The sequence below is a fragment of the Vanacampus margaritifer genome, chromosome 11 (genome assembly GCF_051991255.1).
Source record: "Vanacampus margaritifer isolate UIUO_Vmar chromosome 11, RoL_Vmar_1.0, whole genome shotgun sequence".
NCBI classification, from domain to species: Eukaryota; Metazoa; Chordata; class Actinopteri; order Syngnathiformes; family Syngnathidae; genus Vanacampus; species Vanacampus margaritifer.
The window spans coordinates 8,483,553-8,500,729 of NC_135442.1; the positions used below are offsets into that span (position 1 = coordinate 8,483,553).

At 38.7% G+C, this 17,177-nt stretch overlaps 1 protein-coding gene across 2 annotated transcripts; it reads right to left on the reverse strand.

The window, feature by feature from the left end:
- Positions 1-41: 41 nt before the first annotated feature.
- Positions 42-15,781, reverse strand: ptprna (protein tyrosine phosphatase receptor type Na). 2 transcript variants are annotated; one of them, XM_077580225.1, is made up of 24 exons: positions 15,483-15,781; positions 13,380-13,430; positions 11,159-11,269; positions 10,966-11,062; positions 10,715-10,847; positions 10,284-10,485; positions 10,057-10,206; positions 9,839-9,967; positions 9,175-9,209; positions 8,642-8,898; positions 8,477-8,563; positions 8,304-8,383; positions 8,101-8,165; positions 6,887-7,111; positions 5,220-5,432; positions 5,000-5,147; positions 4,803-4,876; positions 4,137-4,214; positions 3,783-3,902; positions 3,423-3,589; positions 2,784-2,837; positions 2,529-2,593; positions 795-868; positions 42-700 (listed from the first exon to the last, which is right to left on the reverse strand). In XM_077580225.1, exons 1-24 carry the CDS (start codon positions 15,556-15,558, stop codon positions 629-631), a joined length of 2,763 nt encoding a protein of 920 aa, XP_077436351.1. In that variant the 5' UTR covers positions 15,559-15,781; the 3' UTR covers positions 42-628. The 2 variants fall into 2 exon arrangements, with proteins under 2 accessions (XP_077436351.1, XP_077436350.1); XM_077580224.1 differs by having other exon boundaries at positions 5,220-5,480.
- Positions 15,782-17,177: the final 1,396 nt, after the last annotated feature.

Sequence of the window (17,177 nt, forward strand, 5' to 3'; positions counted from 1 at the left end):
AAAATAGAGCCCTCCGTTTCAAAAAGACAATTGTAATGTGCTTTTTTTTTTGCTGCATCACATCACAAATTTATTCAGTTAAGTCAAAAATACATTTTTATAGATATTTTATCTGCCTGCTACATTAATAAATAAATACAGTCATCAGAAGGAATTATTTACATGAACCACAAAGCTGCACAGAAATTAAACAATTTACTCTAAGCATAACCTAGAGAAACACGGCGATGTGCACTTTTTGAAGTGCATAATCCTTTAGAGTAACACATGAATGTTGACAATCATTGTGAAGGCGAAGCCAACTCACTATAAAAACATCTTCAAATTGACACAAACAAGACAGTAGCGTACAGTATTCTGGTCCATAGAAATTCAGAAGTCACACAGGCACTGTATATGTACTCTTCTGTCTTATAACCGCCCATGATTTTTCACATTCACATATAGACGAAATGAAAAAAAACCCCCCAAAAACCAAAAGGTTTTTATTATAAAATATTTCTGTAAATTAAATGAATGAAGTTGTTATGTACTACGATACATGACTGCTTCATTCAAGTGAATGCGCTGGCGGATGCGGTTGCAATACAATATTTTTGGGTCGCTGTGTGTCAGTCGGTGCCGCTGTTCACTGAGGCAAGGCTTTCAAAATGGCATTCACCTCCTCAGCAACGGCTGTCAGTGCAAATTCAAACTGGTCCTGCGTGGGAGAAGTGAGAATAAGAAAAGTGAGGAGCAAATCACCAGACGAGTAGGAATCATTTATTTGCAAATAGATTCCACGTGATTGGTACCTTGGTGCTGACCAGGCCGGGTCTCTGGTCTCTGACGTGTTCCAGTGTGGCGGCAATGTCAATCTCCTTGACTCCTAAAGACGGGATCAGCCAAATTATTTTTCTTGCATGTATTATTTTTTCACATCAATTAATATTTGTTAAGCACAAAAGGATTAATGCTATGGCCAAATTTTGAGTTCGGTGGAATTTGTATTCATCTGATGGCTGGAAAATGATAATAGTGGCAATTTCCACAATCAATTTTGTTGCGCTGTTGTGGTAGAAGTATTAATGAAACATTTTCTATTTATTGGTATAGCACTGATTTTATTGGACACATTTCATGAAACAATCTTTTGCACCTTCCTAAAGGATCCCGGGAATTTTAGCACACTATGTCAAACTTAAGGCCCCAGGGCCAGATCTAGCCCACAACTTATTTTTATGTGGCCAGCTAAAGGAAATCATGTGTTTAAACATCCTTGATTCTTGCTAAAGATCTGTACCAACATTTCAAGTTGTCATGTGTAATAATTTACTACATATGACAATTTGAAATATTGTGCTTAAAATTTGTGTAATCGTAATTAATCACATGACTTCAATAGTTAATTCAGGATTAATCAAAAATTTTATCTGTTCTAAACGTACAATAAAACATATTTTTTTAAGTTTTCATACTCAAGTTAATTAAAAGTGGAAGAAAATGTTAAACTAATAGAAATATGGCTGCATCTTTTAGTCATGATACGGTAATTTCAGAATAACATAAAATTGAGTTAAAAGTAAAAGATGTACTGTAGGCCTAGTGTAAAAAAAAAAAAAGTGTGATATTGATTTGTGTTGAGGTCATTTTCTGCCACTAGATGGCATAATTGCATTTGTAAGACATTGGTGCATTTTTCTTTTACTAATAGAAATATGGCTGCATATTTTAGTCATGATACGGTAATTTCAGAATAACATAAAATTGAGTTAAAAATAAAAGGTGTACTGTAGGCCTAGTGTAAAAAAAAAAAGAGTGTGATATTGATTTGTGTTGAGGTCATTTTTCTGCCACGAGATGGCATAATTGCATTTGTAAGACATTGGTGCATTTTTCTTTTACTAATAGAAATATGGCTGCATCTTTTAGTCATGATACGGTAATTTCAGAATAACATAAAATTGAGTTAAAAATAAAAGATGTACTGTAGGCCTAGTGTAAAAAAAAAAAGAGTGTGATATTGATTTGTGTTGAGGTCATTTTTCTGCCACGAGATGGCATAATTGCATTTGTAAGACATTGGTGCATTTTTCTTTTACTAATAGAAATATGGCTGCATCTTTTAGTCATGATACGGTAATTTCAGAATAACATAAAATTGAGTTAAAAATAAAAGATGTACTGTAGGCCTAGTGTAAAAAAAAAAAAGAGTGTGATATTGATTTGTGTTGAGGTCATTTTTCTGCCACTAGATGGCATAATTGCATTTGTAAGACATTGGTGCATTTTTCTTTTACTAATAGAAATATGGCTGCATCTTTTAGTCATGATACGGTAATTTCAGAATAACATAAAATTGAGTTAAAAATAAAAGATGTACTGTAGGCCTAGTGTAAAAAAAAAAAGAGTGTGATATTGATTTGTGTTGAGGTCATTTTTCTGCCACTAGATGGCATAATTGCATTTGTAAGACATTGGTGCATTTTTCTTTTCATATTAAGAGCTATCTAGTCTTTAACATGAAGGAACTTGCCGAGCAGACTCACCTTTTGCCATGCGGTTCAGAACCATGTCAATGAGGATGTATGTGCCAGTCCTGCCAGTCCCGTCACTGTGGTTGCGGCGCAGCAAAGGAAAGGTCAGAGTACACATAGCAACCGCCTTTTTTTTTTTTCAGTGTGCATAAATTGATTAGTATTATAACACTGGTCCGTTTGTCTGTAATTATGATAATTGTGTAAGGTAGTTCAGTCATTATTATTATTATTATTATTATTATTATTATTATTATTATTATTTACCTGCAGTGAACAATAATAGGGCAGGAGCGACCTCTGTAGCATTTATTCACCTTCCTGAATAGCATCAAAGAGAGGGAATAGAAGAAGAAAATAGAGCAAAAGACAAACACAACAGGAGCGCATTACTGACCTCTTTCACAGTAATGAGTAATAGAGTGAAGTGTTTTGACAAAAAGATTAACGACCGCGTGCACAGGATTATGCAGCCGCAGGTACTTGTGGCTTGCGGTTGAATTAAAAGCAATTAGAAAGCAGAGCAACAAGAAGGATGACAGGAATAATGCAGTCGAGGATGACAAGATGGGGTGAGATGGCAAAATGCGAGGAAGCCTTGCATTCACTGTCCCTCTTGCAGTAGCCAGTCACACCTGCCAATGCTCATTTTTGTGACTATGCAACTGGAGCCAGAGTACTAGCTGCAAACCGCAAAAATGACACTGGGAGATGTTCGAGTACAAACCTGCACATCTACTTTAGATGTGCACTTGGACAGAGGGAGAGAGAGAAGGAGCAGTGAATTGACAACACAATGAATGGCAAAAAGTGATGGAACTTTTGACACTGTATATTGTATCTCTATCGTAAACCGTTTTATACAGATGTTGTGTGGGTTCACGCGCATTTTGTGTGCTTTCCCACCTGCGGAAGTCAAGCAAGGGCCGTGTTGAGGTGGGGATTCCGTCGGCCGGCCAGCTCAGCAGGTGGAACTGTGTGAGGGTTCTTGTCTCTTGTGTCTGGACATTCTTCAAGTAGAAGCTACGCACCAGGAAGTCCTTGCACCAAATATGCTCTGACACCAAGTTCACCTTTGAAAAATAGAGGAGGAAGGTGCTTATCATCTAACTTAAAAAAAAAAAAAAAAGGTATTTGTTTATTTCAGGTGTACCTATTGTTAGGACTACCATACTATGTCACCAAGGGGAAACCATTTTTTTTTTGTTTATTAAATGTGAGAAAAGTACTGTTGTATAGCTGGGCAAAACCCCCCCAAAACATTACCTCATAGATGTGGTAGAGTGACGACCCCTCATCAGGCCAGTATCTTTCGCTCTGTTTTTGTCCCTCCTCGGCCAGAGCAGACATCATCACGATCACTGTGCAGCCATTCTCCCAAACCATCTGAAGTATAGTAAGAACATTACATTGATAATAATCAGTGTTTTCACATAGATCAATTAATGGTAACACAATTAAAGGTAATTTTATCTGATTTTTTAATTCAAAAGTGTGTATCAAACCGATCCTTGATTTAGATCAGATCACATAGCATTGGCGTCAGAGATTTCATATTCATGTGCCAGTGTTTCTTTAGGTTTCATCATTACGCAGGTTATTTTATAATAATTTACTAACCTGCCAAAAATCTACCACCGTGTGAGGCAGAGGTCCTTGAGTGGCGATATACGCTGGTTGGCGAGGGTCATGATCAAACTATTGGTTGAAACGGAATAAGAAGAAGACAGGGTTAGGACTTGAACATACAAAGTTGTGCAGTAATTTTTTTTCCCTCAAATTTTTCATACTCTTGTTAATTAACATAAAGTGGACAAATATGGTTACCAAATACAAATGTGGTTGTATCTTTTAGTTCATTGATACAGTAATTTTATAATCTAAACAGTTAAAAACATGTGTGAAACATTTGAGTCATAGGTTTGCGCTGAGGTCATTTTCTGTCTCTAGAGGGCATTGGTGTTTCATGTTGGACATTGGTGACAGAAACAGTACATTTTTCTTTTTAAATTCAGAGCAATTGCTATTTGGAACATGAAGCAACTGGTGGACTGCAGGCCATTTTGTTTATTGTAAATTACAACTAAGTCCCTACAAATGCTTTTTCTTTTTTTTTTTTTACATCAATTGTATTGTACTTTTAATGCCCCTGGACATCATATTGAATGCTTTTCAATGACATTGAAGGCCTTCATTTCAGCAAAAAACATTTAATGACTTCTGAAATACGTTTATGGTACTTTTGGTAAAATGGCTTTGCAAAAACAAAGAAACAAAAAAACTTACAATAAAGCTGGCATTGATGTAATCTTGTTTTCTGGGGTTCAAATCCCTTTTCAGCTTTACACGTGAGTGATCGTCTGCAAAGAAAAAAGGAAGACTGGTCAAGAATAAAACTAAGCAAATACAGAACTGATACTATACATGAACTCAATTGGAACACTAATGTATGCTGAAGGAAAAAACAACTCGTATGAACTTACATGGGAGTGATTCAGGTTGTCTGTTTTTGGCCATGTTGCTGGGAGTTTGAGCCGCAGCCACTGAACTGGGGTCAGCCTGGTAGGAGCAAAGCGCCTCCCACTCCTTCTGAAGGCGGTCCTTGTTACGAAGGTGGTCCTCCATATAGGCCTGACAGAAACATGGAGGACATAAATACCGAGGACCATGTTTGCTGTTGCCTCTCATTGTGTGTTCACGCACCAGAATCATGTGACCGGTGGAGATGTCCATATTGGACTGGGCGGGTTCCTCACTCCAGGATGGCGTGGAGCTGTGGGTGGAGGAGGGGCTGTGCTGTGGTCCGTCGCTGAATTGGGAGGAAACGCTGCTCACGCGGGATGTATCCGTTCCCCGCCGACCGCTGACATTTGTGACAGAACCTGCCATGCCACTGCTCGCAGCACCCACACAGTCCTGGCGGCACAGAGATGATTTGGATGCCATGTGCTGTCGACATAGCTCCTGAATGTGCGATAGAGACAAGGAAGAGGTGGACCGTTGATAGAAAACTCAGGCCGATATTAATTTGCATGTATATGGAACGTTTGGTGTTCCACAGGGTTCAATTGTGAGGCCTCTGCTAGTTTAATTGATTAATCGCATTAACTCACGATTAATTGCAAATTTTATATCTGTTGTAAATGTACAATAAAATATATTTTTTTCTAAATTTTCATACTCTTGTTAACATAAAAGTGATAGAATAGAAATATGGCTGCATCGTTTAGTCATTGATAGAGTAATTTTATAAAAAGTCATAAAATTGAGTTAAAATTAAAAAGATGTACTGTACTGTAAAAACCGTGTGATATTGATTTGTGTTGAGGTCATTTTTCTTCCACTAGATGGCATAATTGCATTTGTAAGACATTGGTGACAGCTTAGTGCGTTTTTTCTTTTCATTTTAAGCGCTATCTAATCTTTAACATGAAGTAACTTGTGAAATTCAGCACATTTTAAAAATTGTAAAATACAACTAAAATTGTAAAATACAACTTGAACCTTGACCCTTCCCCAGGCCCCAGTACAGGCTTTCCAAGTAAGGGGCACATTCGACATAGCTTCTGAATGTGCGATAGAGACAAGGAAGAGGTGGACCGTTGATAGAAAACTCAGGCCGATAATAATTTGCATGTATATGGAACGTTTGGTGTTCCACAGGGTTCAATTGTGGGGCCTCTGCTAGTTTAATTAATTAATCGCATTAACTCACGATTAATTGCAAATTTTATATCTGTTGTAAATGTACAATAAAATATTTTGTTCTAAATTTTCATACTCTTGTTAACATAAAAGTGATAGAATAGAAATATGGCTGCATCGTTTAGTCATTCATAGAGTAATTTTATAATAAGTCATAAAATTGAGTTAAAATTAAAAAGATGTACTGTACTGTAAAAAACGTGTGATATTGATTTGTGTTGAGGTCATTTTTCTTCCACTAGATGGCATAATTGCATTTGTAAGACATTGGTGACAGCTTAGTGCGTTTTTTCTTTTCATTTTAAGCGCTATCTAATCTTTAACATGAAGTAACTTGTGAAATTCAGCACATTTAAAAAATTGTAAAATACAACTAAAATTGTAAAATACAACTTGAACCTTGACCCTTCCCCAGGCCCCAGTACAGGCTTTCCAAGTAAGGGGTGGTCATTAATCGCGCGTAGAAAAAAATAGTTATTTAGGAACTTTAAATTAACTCAAAATTAACATACTAATTTTGACACCCCTAATATATATATTTCAATTTAAAAAATGGTTTGGTTAATGTGCAACTACACTTAAGTCTATGATGCAGCACATTGACGAACTGTAGAAATTAGTATTAGCATAAATGAGAGTCTGAAGGTAAACGAATGTCGCCTTACCTGATAATCAAAGTGCGTTTCGGCACCTCCCTCTGGCCCCAGACCAAGTTTGCCATTGGCCACTTGGTGAGCATAGTGTCTGAGGCAAGCGATGGCCACGGCCAGTATCAACACTCCTCCCACCACTGCCATGGAAACGAGTGTGATGACCGTCCCACTGGAGCCCTGGGAAACCCTGTTTACCTGAGGGAGACCCTGTGCGAGACTGCCCTGTGCATTTGTCCTCTGGAAAAACACGCACACACAAATGCATTCTGTTTACATACAGCACATATCTACATTATAAAATCCCTACCTCCCACACTTCTGTACTTGCACACTAACCTGACATTCATATTAAAATGGCCTTTTGTTTATAATCCATTATTCAAGAAAGAAAAAAAAAATCACCGGCGATGACTCATGCAGGCAGGCAGTGGGAACAGGGGAATAGGTTAATGACACCTGTTGTCATAGCATCTTGGATCTGGGCGCCGCAGTGGGGGAGAGGAGACAAAGCACCATGGCAACAAGTGAAATGGTGCCCTGTAAGCCGCGTTGTCACTCATTCACTCGGGAACATTCAGGCTCGAACAGTGGGGACGGGGAAAAAAAAAAAGTACCAGATAAAAAAAAATGTACAACGTGACTTAATTATAGTCAAATCAAGTCTAATGAGATCCATTACTTGAGCTCAATTCAAAATAGTGTCTTCCCAACAGTAGCTACTCTTTGCTAAGTTTTGATTGACATACTCAGTTAGTAATCTAATGTTGACAAACAATACTTTACAGTAATGTAGCACATCATATTGATTTCATTTATCCATAATTTATTCTTTAATATTCAATTTCTGTTGACAGCATTTATTTAGCGGCAGCTAACAGTGCAAGCTCGCTAACAATGCTCGCGCGCTAACAGCGAGAGCCAACGGATGATTTTTCAAAGGCACTTTAATCAACGTAAACTGGGCTTATTCAAATGTGCTGTTTTAGTCGGCAAAATCGCAACTGTGGTTCTGGCGTTACTTTATCTCATAGATCAAAATCGAGGTGGAGACAGTTATCTAAAATCTCACTTTAGAGCACCATCTGGAGGAGGAAAAAAATAGTGCAAGCTTCATTTTCCCATCACTAATGTAATGAATAGTAAAGGCTAGATGTTGGTGATCTCTCTGACTCTGTCTCTGTCTTTCTCTTTATTTGACAGATTGTTTACGCGTGTGTATCCTGTACCTCTCCCACACCAGTCTGTACAATCTTCAAGCTTGTCTCAGATTCCAAGAAATTCTTTTCAGATACTGTAGTAAGAAACAAATAAAGTGTGTCAGTGTCGGCTATAAGGGGGGAAAAAAAAGAAAGCTTGGCGAGAAAGTGCGAAAATACAACTTGCGTGGGTACAAAGTGCGAAATGTGTATGTTTGTTTTGCGAGTCTCACCGGCTTTAGCTGCCACCTCTGCAGCTGTCATATTGTGCTCATTCTGGCGGATACGAAATGTTAGCGCCGGTCCCACCACACTAGCGGCACAAAACACACAAACTGTCAAAAGAGCTAGCTGTTTGTTTTACTGTAAACTTCATTGCACAACACACATATTCAAACAGTCTTACCTCATATCAATGAAGCTGCTGGTTGTTAGGTGCATTTTCTCAGCTAGCAGATCCAGAAGCTTCACACCCTCATAGAAACTCAGATGGCTGTAAAAGAGAATCTTTATTATGCTAGTTGATCACCATTGTGTGTTGATTTGAGATCAACTGAATAGTAATACTGACCTCTGATTGGTGACAATGTAGCCGTACTCCTCTTTGGGCCCTGTAGCCTGAACCTGTGGCACCCCCTCCTTCTCCAAAGCTGCTCCTTTTCCAGGAGCAACCAGCGGGGCTTGGGACGGAGACAGAGAGGGCCCTGTGCTCTTTGTTGTATGTGTGGATACAGCAGGTAGGGTGGCTTGAGGGGCATCGGGAACAATGGGGACATGTGCAAGCTTCTCCGGCTTCCTAGACATGGTGTCTGTTTTTAACAGCTGCATCTGTGGAGAAGAAAGACAGGAGAACTCTATTAGGCAAGGGTGACGCAGGGGACGGTGAAGTTGAGATTTTGTAACTGGACATTATATGGATAACCACAAAAAAGTTTAGTGAGAACCCTTACATTAGATGGTGACATACACATACTCACCCACATATAAAAATAATAATAAAAAATAAATAAAGGAGAGCAATGATGATGACATGTCAAATCGGCAAAATTACCGAATGAACAATAGTGAGCTCTCCAGAAAAAAAAAAAAAAGATGGTGGCATACCTCCTTTACAGTGACAAGGTCCTTCTCATTTGGATCTGTGTAGAGAAAAGAGACACAAAACAAACAAACACATTTCAGGTATCTCGAGGATGGTAAAAACTGGTTATGGGTATGTTTGTGGACAAAATTCAGAATATATCAATGTATAAGTAAGGATTCATTTTTTGAAAAATTTTGGAAAAGGCTTCCCAAAAGAGTAGAATTCTGCTATATTATACCATTAATTGGAAAGTCAACCCAAACATCTTCTTTACGACAATATGCTCTATACAGCCCAACTATAGTCTAAATTCTGATTCAAATTGTAATAAGCGGTCAAATCCACCTGTTTTTTGTCCACCTCAGGGGGCGGCCATTTTAGCGCTTGCTGTAGACTGAAAATGACATCACAGTTGCTCAGGGCTCAGGTAACAACCAATCACAGCTCACCTGCTTTCTGAGTTTGGTCATTGGTGATTGGTTGTTATCTCCTGAGCAACTGATGTCATTTTTAGTCGACATGGATGAAAAACGGGTGGATTTTACTGCAAAATTCATATTCCACAAACAATATTAATCAGAATACAGTACCGTGTTTATACTAGTGGGGGCGCATACAACATATTTTTTCATTTTCATTTTTCTTAGATGGATTTATCATTGATAATTAGTAGTAAAAAAATACCTTGTGCCTTGTCTTGGGCTTGCAGCAGTTGCAGTATGAGGGCTAATTTGTAGAGCTGCTCTTGGCTCAGCTCTTTGGGGTCGACTCCGTATTTCTGTAGGACGCCTGACATTTTTTGCAGCAAGCCATCTAATAAAATTTACAGCATAATCTTGACAGAGAACAACATTTTTTACAGTAGTGCGCAAATATCTCATTTAAAAAAAGTGTTTCCTCACCACTGTTTCCTGACTGGGTGCCGTAAATCTGAGAGAGTTTATTTCGGAGCGGCGGTTGCCGGTTTGTAGATTCAAGTCTCTCGTCTAGAGTATAATCTTCTGCATAGTCCACTGGTATCTCCATTCGCATGTCATCATAATAAGGCAAGCCTGAGAATATGTTATTATATGAAACCATTTAAGATGCGTGACGATATTTCTATGCCTAATATGGGTAATGTCTTTACCTGCGGAAGCCAAGGAAGCTGACCCACGATGACGATAAGAGGACGGCGCGGAAGCCAAATAGACGGACAACGCCTCCTGAAGGAGTTGCCTATCTCGCTCTCGCTCTCGCTCTCTCTGATTGGCCTGCAACCATGTGGAAGGGCGGGGATAGCCTCCCCCTCCCCCAATGAGAGATCTCTCTGCTTCATCTTGGTACCTGTGCTGTTTATGGCAGAGATGTTTGTTTACTTTTGGTTGACTTGAGATCGACGTCCAACAACCGTGATGGACTATCCAGGTTTTACGTATGCACTACATATTATGCCTGGTTTTGGTGTGGCATGCAAACGGAAACATTATCAGTTAGTTCTGTTGTCATTTTTTTTTCCCAGTTTAAAGGATTCTGGCATTTTGTGGCCTTTAAGAAATGAGGAATGTATGCTGGGCAAACCTGCTGGTATGTGTAAGGGTTGAGGGAGGCTCCCTGCATTTGCATTGGCGAGCGAGGAGGCTCAACAATTCTGTAGTCCGCATATTTGCCGGAAGGTGCCGCAGACCCTGACTTGGAGACGTGCTGTTTGGACCTTGCAACGCAGCCCAAAACAAAAAGGATTAGGATGGACACGGAGTGGTGGATTACAGATAAGGTGCAGGTTGGGAGCTAAATTGCAAGCGAGGGAGGATTGAAGTGATTGATCTTACGAAAAAGAGTTTGGTTTGGACGACTGGGTGATGTGAGGAACTCTCTTCAGTTCCTTTGATAAAAAAGACTGTGTGATGTCATCCTGCCAGGAAAGACCTACGTGTACACACAAAGCAAGTATGGACAGACCTAAAGCACTGCAAGAATTTATTTTTATTTTTATGTTACTCCCCCTACTGTTATAAAACTTACCTTGTAGCATGAGCTGTTTAAGGACTTCTTGCATTCTCTTCAGTACAGGAACTGTCACTTGGTACTGGACCCGGTCCTGTTTAGAACTGCGACACTGACCAAACAGCCCATCTGGTGAGCACACACACATGCACATTCATTCTAATTTACAGTCCAGTGGTTGTGCTGTTTTTTTTTTCCAGGTTCGTACTGTGCCCCCACTTTAAAAGAGCAGAGGTTGAGCCTTGTTTTCCCCCCATTTTCTTATGTTCATCTAAGAAACTCCAGGCTTCCCGTTCTGTCTCCCTCTCTTTGCGATTGTTATTATTTTCATGTTTCATACGCCCTATGCGGCTTTCTACTTGCCGCTTTCTACTCTGCATGGAGTATGAAATATACAAAGCTTTCCTGATGCTACCTTTCTATCCCACGTGGCCACAGTAGCACTTAACATGACTCATACGATTGAAGTACAGCCCACACATTTGACCATGATTCCCACAGTACCCTCAACAATGGCCTTTCACTGTCACCAAACGTCATTCTGAACATTTTCTACTAACCTGCAAGGCAGCCTCATGGCAACAATATGACTCAATCATCTTATCTGTGTGATTTACAGACATAATTCTTCACATTTAAATTGAAATCCTGGTGAGTTCTAAATGAAAAATGCAACCAAATAACGACAAAAAACAAGAACTTTCAGACTGCATTGTGAGAGGATGACCAAAACCGAGAGGATATTTTTCTGGCGCAGCGATGAGTCACTGCAGTCTTTCGGTACGCCCTCTAAATCTGACACAAACCCGCCTGCTATGGTGACATTGAATTGTTACAATGAGCAGATTAAAGTGGATTAATGTGATTTTTTTAGCCTCTAATTATATATCAAAAAGAAGAGTCTGTTTCTTTTCAACCCTGAATATACATAGGCTTGTATGGATTTGCCTAAATTATATTTTCTTAGATCGGTGGTTTGAACGTGTGAGAATTTTTTACATTATTATCCACTTGCATTGCAACTTAATCAAAAAAATCATATAGCGAGTATGGGCCTGTGTCTTATTGAGCTTTTTGACACAAATGAAGGCACACGATTACGAGAAACACATTGTTTTGCTGCTAGCATTGTCTTAGCATTAGCATGACAAGTCCACATTAGTTTAGATTCGTTTCAGCAGTTGACAAAACCGAGAGGACTGCCGCACACCGAGCGACGTGACCTGAACTCGGAAGTGCGATGGGTTCTGCAACCAGTTTTCATGAGTGTCCAACTGTCGGCCATTTGCTTTCCAACACATCACAGCGATGCAGAAATAAACAAAACAAAAACTACATTTCGGCATGACGCGAGACCTAGCTGGCTGCACCCTAAGCCGTAACAATACAGGAGATACATTACTTATTTTGTTTTACAATTTAAAATTTTTAATTCAATATTTGCACAAGGTTAAAAAGTGAAGCGTGGAGAGTCTCTGTTACAGTAATCCACAAGTACAGTGAATTAATTTGATGTTTCAAATCGCAGTCAATTAATTTGAAAACAACACTGCTAAAATCATAGAATGCCCATCTAATATTAACATTGTAAAAAAAAAAATATATATATATATATTTTTGCCATATTGGAGTTTAGATGCCAAATGCAATTTGCTGATGTTTATTAGCTGTAATGTGAACATTTTTGCTACATTATCCCCATTTGAAGAAAAAAAAAATGTTTTCATTTTTGAGTATTATAATTGATCATTTATTTGTGATGTGATCTTTTGAAATAGTTTGTTCATGGTCATATTTGAGTTTACGGCACTCCCTGGAAACACGTGGCTTGTTTTTTCATTTATACATTTATGCTTCCAATTCTGCTTCTGGATTGCAATGTGCAGACACATTTTGAATTCTGTGCTACGGCTATGCTATGTGCGTAAGTGCAATTTCCACCGAGAAGTGCGTAAGCCTGTGTCAGTGACTCATCACTGTATTAGCACAACAACCATGGGGGTGTCGACCTCGACGTGATGTCACTGTTGCCATGGAGACAGCCGAGCAGGGGGGTGGGGCTTCGATAAAGCTAATGAAAGAGATGGGAAGGTAACAGTGGACACATGGGGGGCTGTAATGCGGGGGAAAAAAAATCTTTGACTTGATTTGTCATGTTTTTGTCGCACAAGCTTTTTGTCAATACATTTGTTGCAAACAGCAGAACATCATAAAGAGTGTTTGTGTGTGCGTTTCTTACCATCTGAGCAAAACTGATCCCTCGAGCACAGTTTTCTCTCAAACAGGCAACCTGATGCAGACAAAAACAAACAAGGCCCACAAGTAAGATGTGTGAATTCAACAAAGTCTGACATCGTGGTGGCTTCACTCAAATGAATTGTGATGTAAACAAAACAAGCACAACATTCTCCCAAGTGATTTTAATTAGTCACAATTAGTCGGCTGCCTAAGCCAGACAAACCATTTGCACTCACATTGTCATTCAACCAAATGTAAGAAAACGGGGTAGAGCCTGAATTCAAACCCCCAACTTCAGAAATTTATGAAAATATCATTTTGAAAAGCAATAGCTTGTAAATGTCTCAATACGACTGTTTTATCATTTCTTAACCCCTGGGCGTTATTTTATTTTGAAATGGCTTGGTCAGAACCAACAAAAAGCCAAAAAAAAGGTGAAATAACGCCCAGGGGTTTTAAAATAGCACACTTGCAGAACTATCAAGGTCAGATTCACATATTATTGTTTGTAAATCTCTTCTGTTGTTTCTCATCAAGTTTCAAGGGGAATGAGATTTTGGTTTTGTGTGGGCGAGCAGGTGTTTGGGCATTAGATAGAACGCAAGCGCTTCAGGTAACGCATGCTTATCGCTGTCTGCCTGTCTGATTCGTAGCTCTCTGCTCTTCATTCGTAGGTAAAAGAGAATCCAAATCACATCAAAGTCAACATTAAACGTGTTTGTCGAAAGATGGAGACATCATGAATGGATGGTAACCTTCGCCATACCTACAAAGATTTCAATGAGTGCAGATTGAGAACACATAGGCCTATATAACAAAACCATATGACAAACAAGACATTTTATAGTATGGATATCCCAAACTTTCAGCACTATATGCTTCAATCGTGTGTGACGTTCTAGAATTTACGCAAAATATATATATTTTAATGCTATACAGTGCATTCAGAAAATTTATGACCACATTTAATGCATTTTAAATGGTCACTGGGCCAATTACAATATGCCGCGCAGTGCCTCAAATGCAAACCTCATAGTGGTTTAATCTTCCTGGTTGAATGCTTGTTTGAAACAACAGAGATGGAAGAAACAAAGAAGAAGGTATTTCTGCATGTATTATTGTCGTGCTCAGTTGCCATGACACTTTTTCACCTCTTTATAATGATGCTTACTTGCGAATGACAAATTGTGAAACAAGTGGTACCACTGTGTTACGATCAACGTTAGAGTACAATTTTCATAGCAACACATTCTTCTGTTTGGAAGCCAGAATTCTCCTTACTTAGGCTATATCTTGTTGACTATCATATGGGATTGTATGGGTTTTTAACATCCACGCATTCAAAGCAATATCATTGCAAAATTAACCCATATTAGCACAGTTTCACCGAATAAGCCCAATAAATGTATTAAATAATTATTATTGACTTATATTTTTGACTTTCTTGATGCTTACTTGACGGCAAGCTATCAGCAGTATTTTTCTTACCAGTTAATTTACAGGACAAAAAAAAAGAGTTTATATCTTGTCATTTTCTACTTAGGGATATTCGACACTTTGTGCAGGAGAAAAATGACATCCTGTTTTATTTATTTATTTATTGAATCCAATTATGTAGGGAAATTATCATATGGACTCATGCTTTTATTTATAATGTATTTACTCGATGCAGACATGATATTAAAATCAGAAGGCAAGGAATAAAAAGATAAATTATTGGAAATGAGAGCAGAGCACAGCCTTCCCGCAAAATAACTTTGATTTTCGTTTTTTAATATAAGGATTTTGTGTTATTTAGACTTTACAATCTTGAATATAAACACATTGTGGTAAATGGTGGTAAGGCAGTGTTGACATGTTTGTTTTTTTTGTTTTTTAAATGCACTCCATATCACTCCTCACGTGGCATCCCGTAGCTAATCATCCGCCGCTGTTACAGATCATAATCTACTGTTTGTTTACCAAATCCCATAAAGACAGAAGCACGATAACGATAAAGTCACAGCTCACAGTGAATGATGTTGAAAGGAGAGAAAAAATAAATCAAAATACTCGACCATACAGACTTTGAGCATCCATTCATCCCTCATCTCCATCATCTTACCGTATCTTTCTGACAGCCCCGTGTGAAACATGATGGTGAGAAGCAACACAACTCGCCATGCCCTCGGATGCTGCATGGTGCCTTCAAGTGTCACGGCAGAACAGAAGAAGAAATATTTCCTGTTTTTACTCCTTTAAATCCCCATTGTGTACAGCCAGTGTGGATGGCTCACATTTAGAGCACAATCCCCCTCGTAGCAGCCAAATCTAACTAAAACTAGGTTGCAAATGTTTATTTTTCCAATTATCTATACGACTGGTGGCGAAATGCAAAGCGGGCGACTGGCTGGATGCAAAAAGTAGAAATCTCTCCCGGTGAGAAGGCGGAAAGTGATGATGCGGAGGGGCGGGGCCAGCAGCATCATAGCGGAAATAACGTAAACGCGAATGAACCGTGAACGAAGGTGCAGGTGCGTCATCGCAGGCTGAAATAGCAAGGGGGGACGAGCACACACTTACAGTCTTGTCCTCCTTTAGACAATCTTTTAGAAGGCACAAATAAAAATAGACTCTTTTTTTTCAACCCTTAGCCTATAACTACCCCCCAAACGATGTAAATAGAGTGGTAAAGATAAGGTCTGGATTGGTTGACATCTTGAGATATTGCATATAAGCAATACTCATTTTTTTGTATGTGCACATTTTAGGGTCTTTACATTTTTCTTTTACTAAATTCAGGAACTCCGTACTTTTACCAGAATAACCTTTTTTTCACGCATACAATGTGGGCCTGACATTTCTTAATTACAGTTGAATGTACAGTATACCTTTATGAGAATAGAGGTCATCTGAATTAGAAGACTGTACTATCAAGTTGTATTAAAAATGTTAAAAAATATATAGGCTTATCAGTGACTGTCCGAGATTATTAATTTATTAATTAATTATTATTATTATTTTTTACAGGTACCAACCTAACACCTTGCAGTTCAGTTCTTCTATTGTCCTCTTCTACCCTCTAGTGGTGAAAGGGAATTTTGACTATGGCTGCATAAGTATGAGGCCCAAAAAAGGCATTATGCACTTTAAAACATAATATAATGCTGATTATTCCTATAACAATATACTTGTTAGAGAGATTAAAAAAAAGTTTCTGGATAGCAGGAATTGACTGTGTGGTTGTCAGGGAATGACACAATAATACAATAACAATACTTGCACACCCTGTTTGCTTCTTATACTGGACGGATTACGACCTGAAAAGCCGTGATTACATTTTAATTTTAGAACACTATAAAACCAACAAAAGCTTGCCATTTCAAATACCAGATTGTTGGCCTTGAGCCTGCTATTCACACATTCGTCCTATTCTCGGCTTGCCAGAGGCAGTATGCGACGATTGTCCCATATTGCCATATGGCTTGATGGAATCGTACGCACGCAAGAGGAATTTGGTTTCCATACGAAAAAGTGTTATACGAGAAAGTGGGTGTGTTTATCCAAACACGATCTCATCAAGGTGTGCACATGTATTTTTTCTTCCATACCAGACCGTTGCTCATAATACAGATGATTTTAATGGACTGTGTGCATTGAGATGTTGCAATTCCACTGAAATAAAGCAGGATGTGGTCATATAAACTGGTGTGACTCATGAATCACAGGGTTTGTTTTAAAGTCCACCGCTTGCTTTTCTTGTCACACTGAGCCGCCGCCGGCCCCAAAGATAGACTGAAATAGATTTGGAGCTACTTTG

Coding starts and splice junctions, on each gene's coding strand:
- ptprna (XM_077580224.1), bottom strand. CDS start 15,558: ATGCAGCATCCGAGGGCATGGCGAGTTGTGTTGCTTCTCACCATCATG. Junction 7,112..8,100: donor TACAGACTGGTGTGGGAGAG/GTACAGGATACA, acceptor GTGTTTTTCCAG/AGGACAAATGCACAGGGCAG. Junction 4,215..4,802: donor ACATCAATGCCAGCTTTATT/GTAAGTTTTTTT, acceptor TTCAACCAATAG/TTTGATCATGACCCTCGCCA.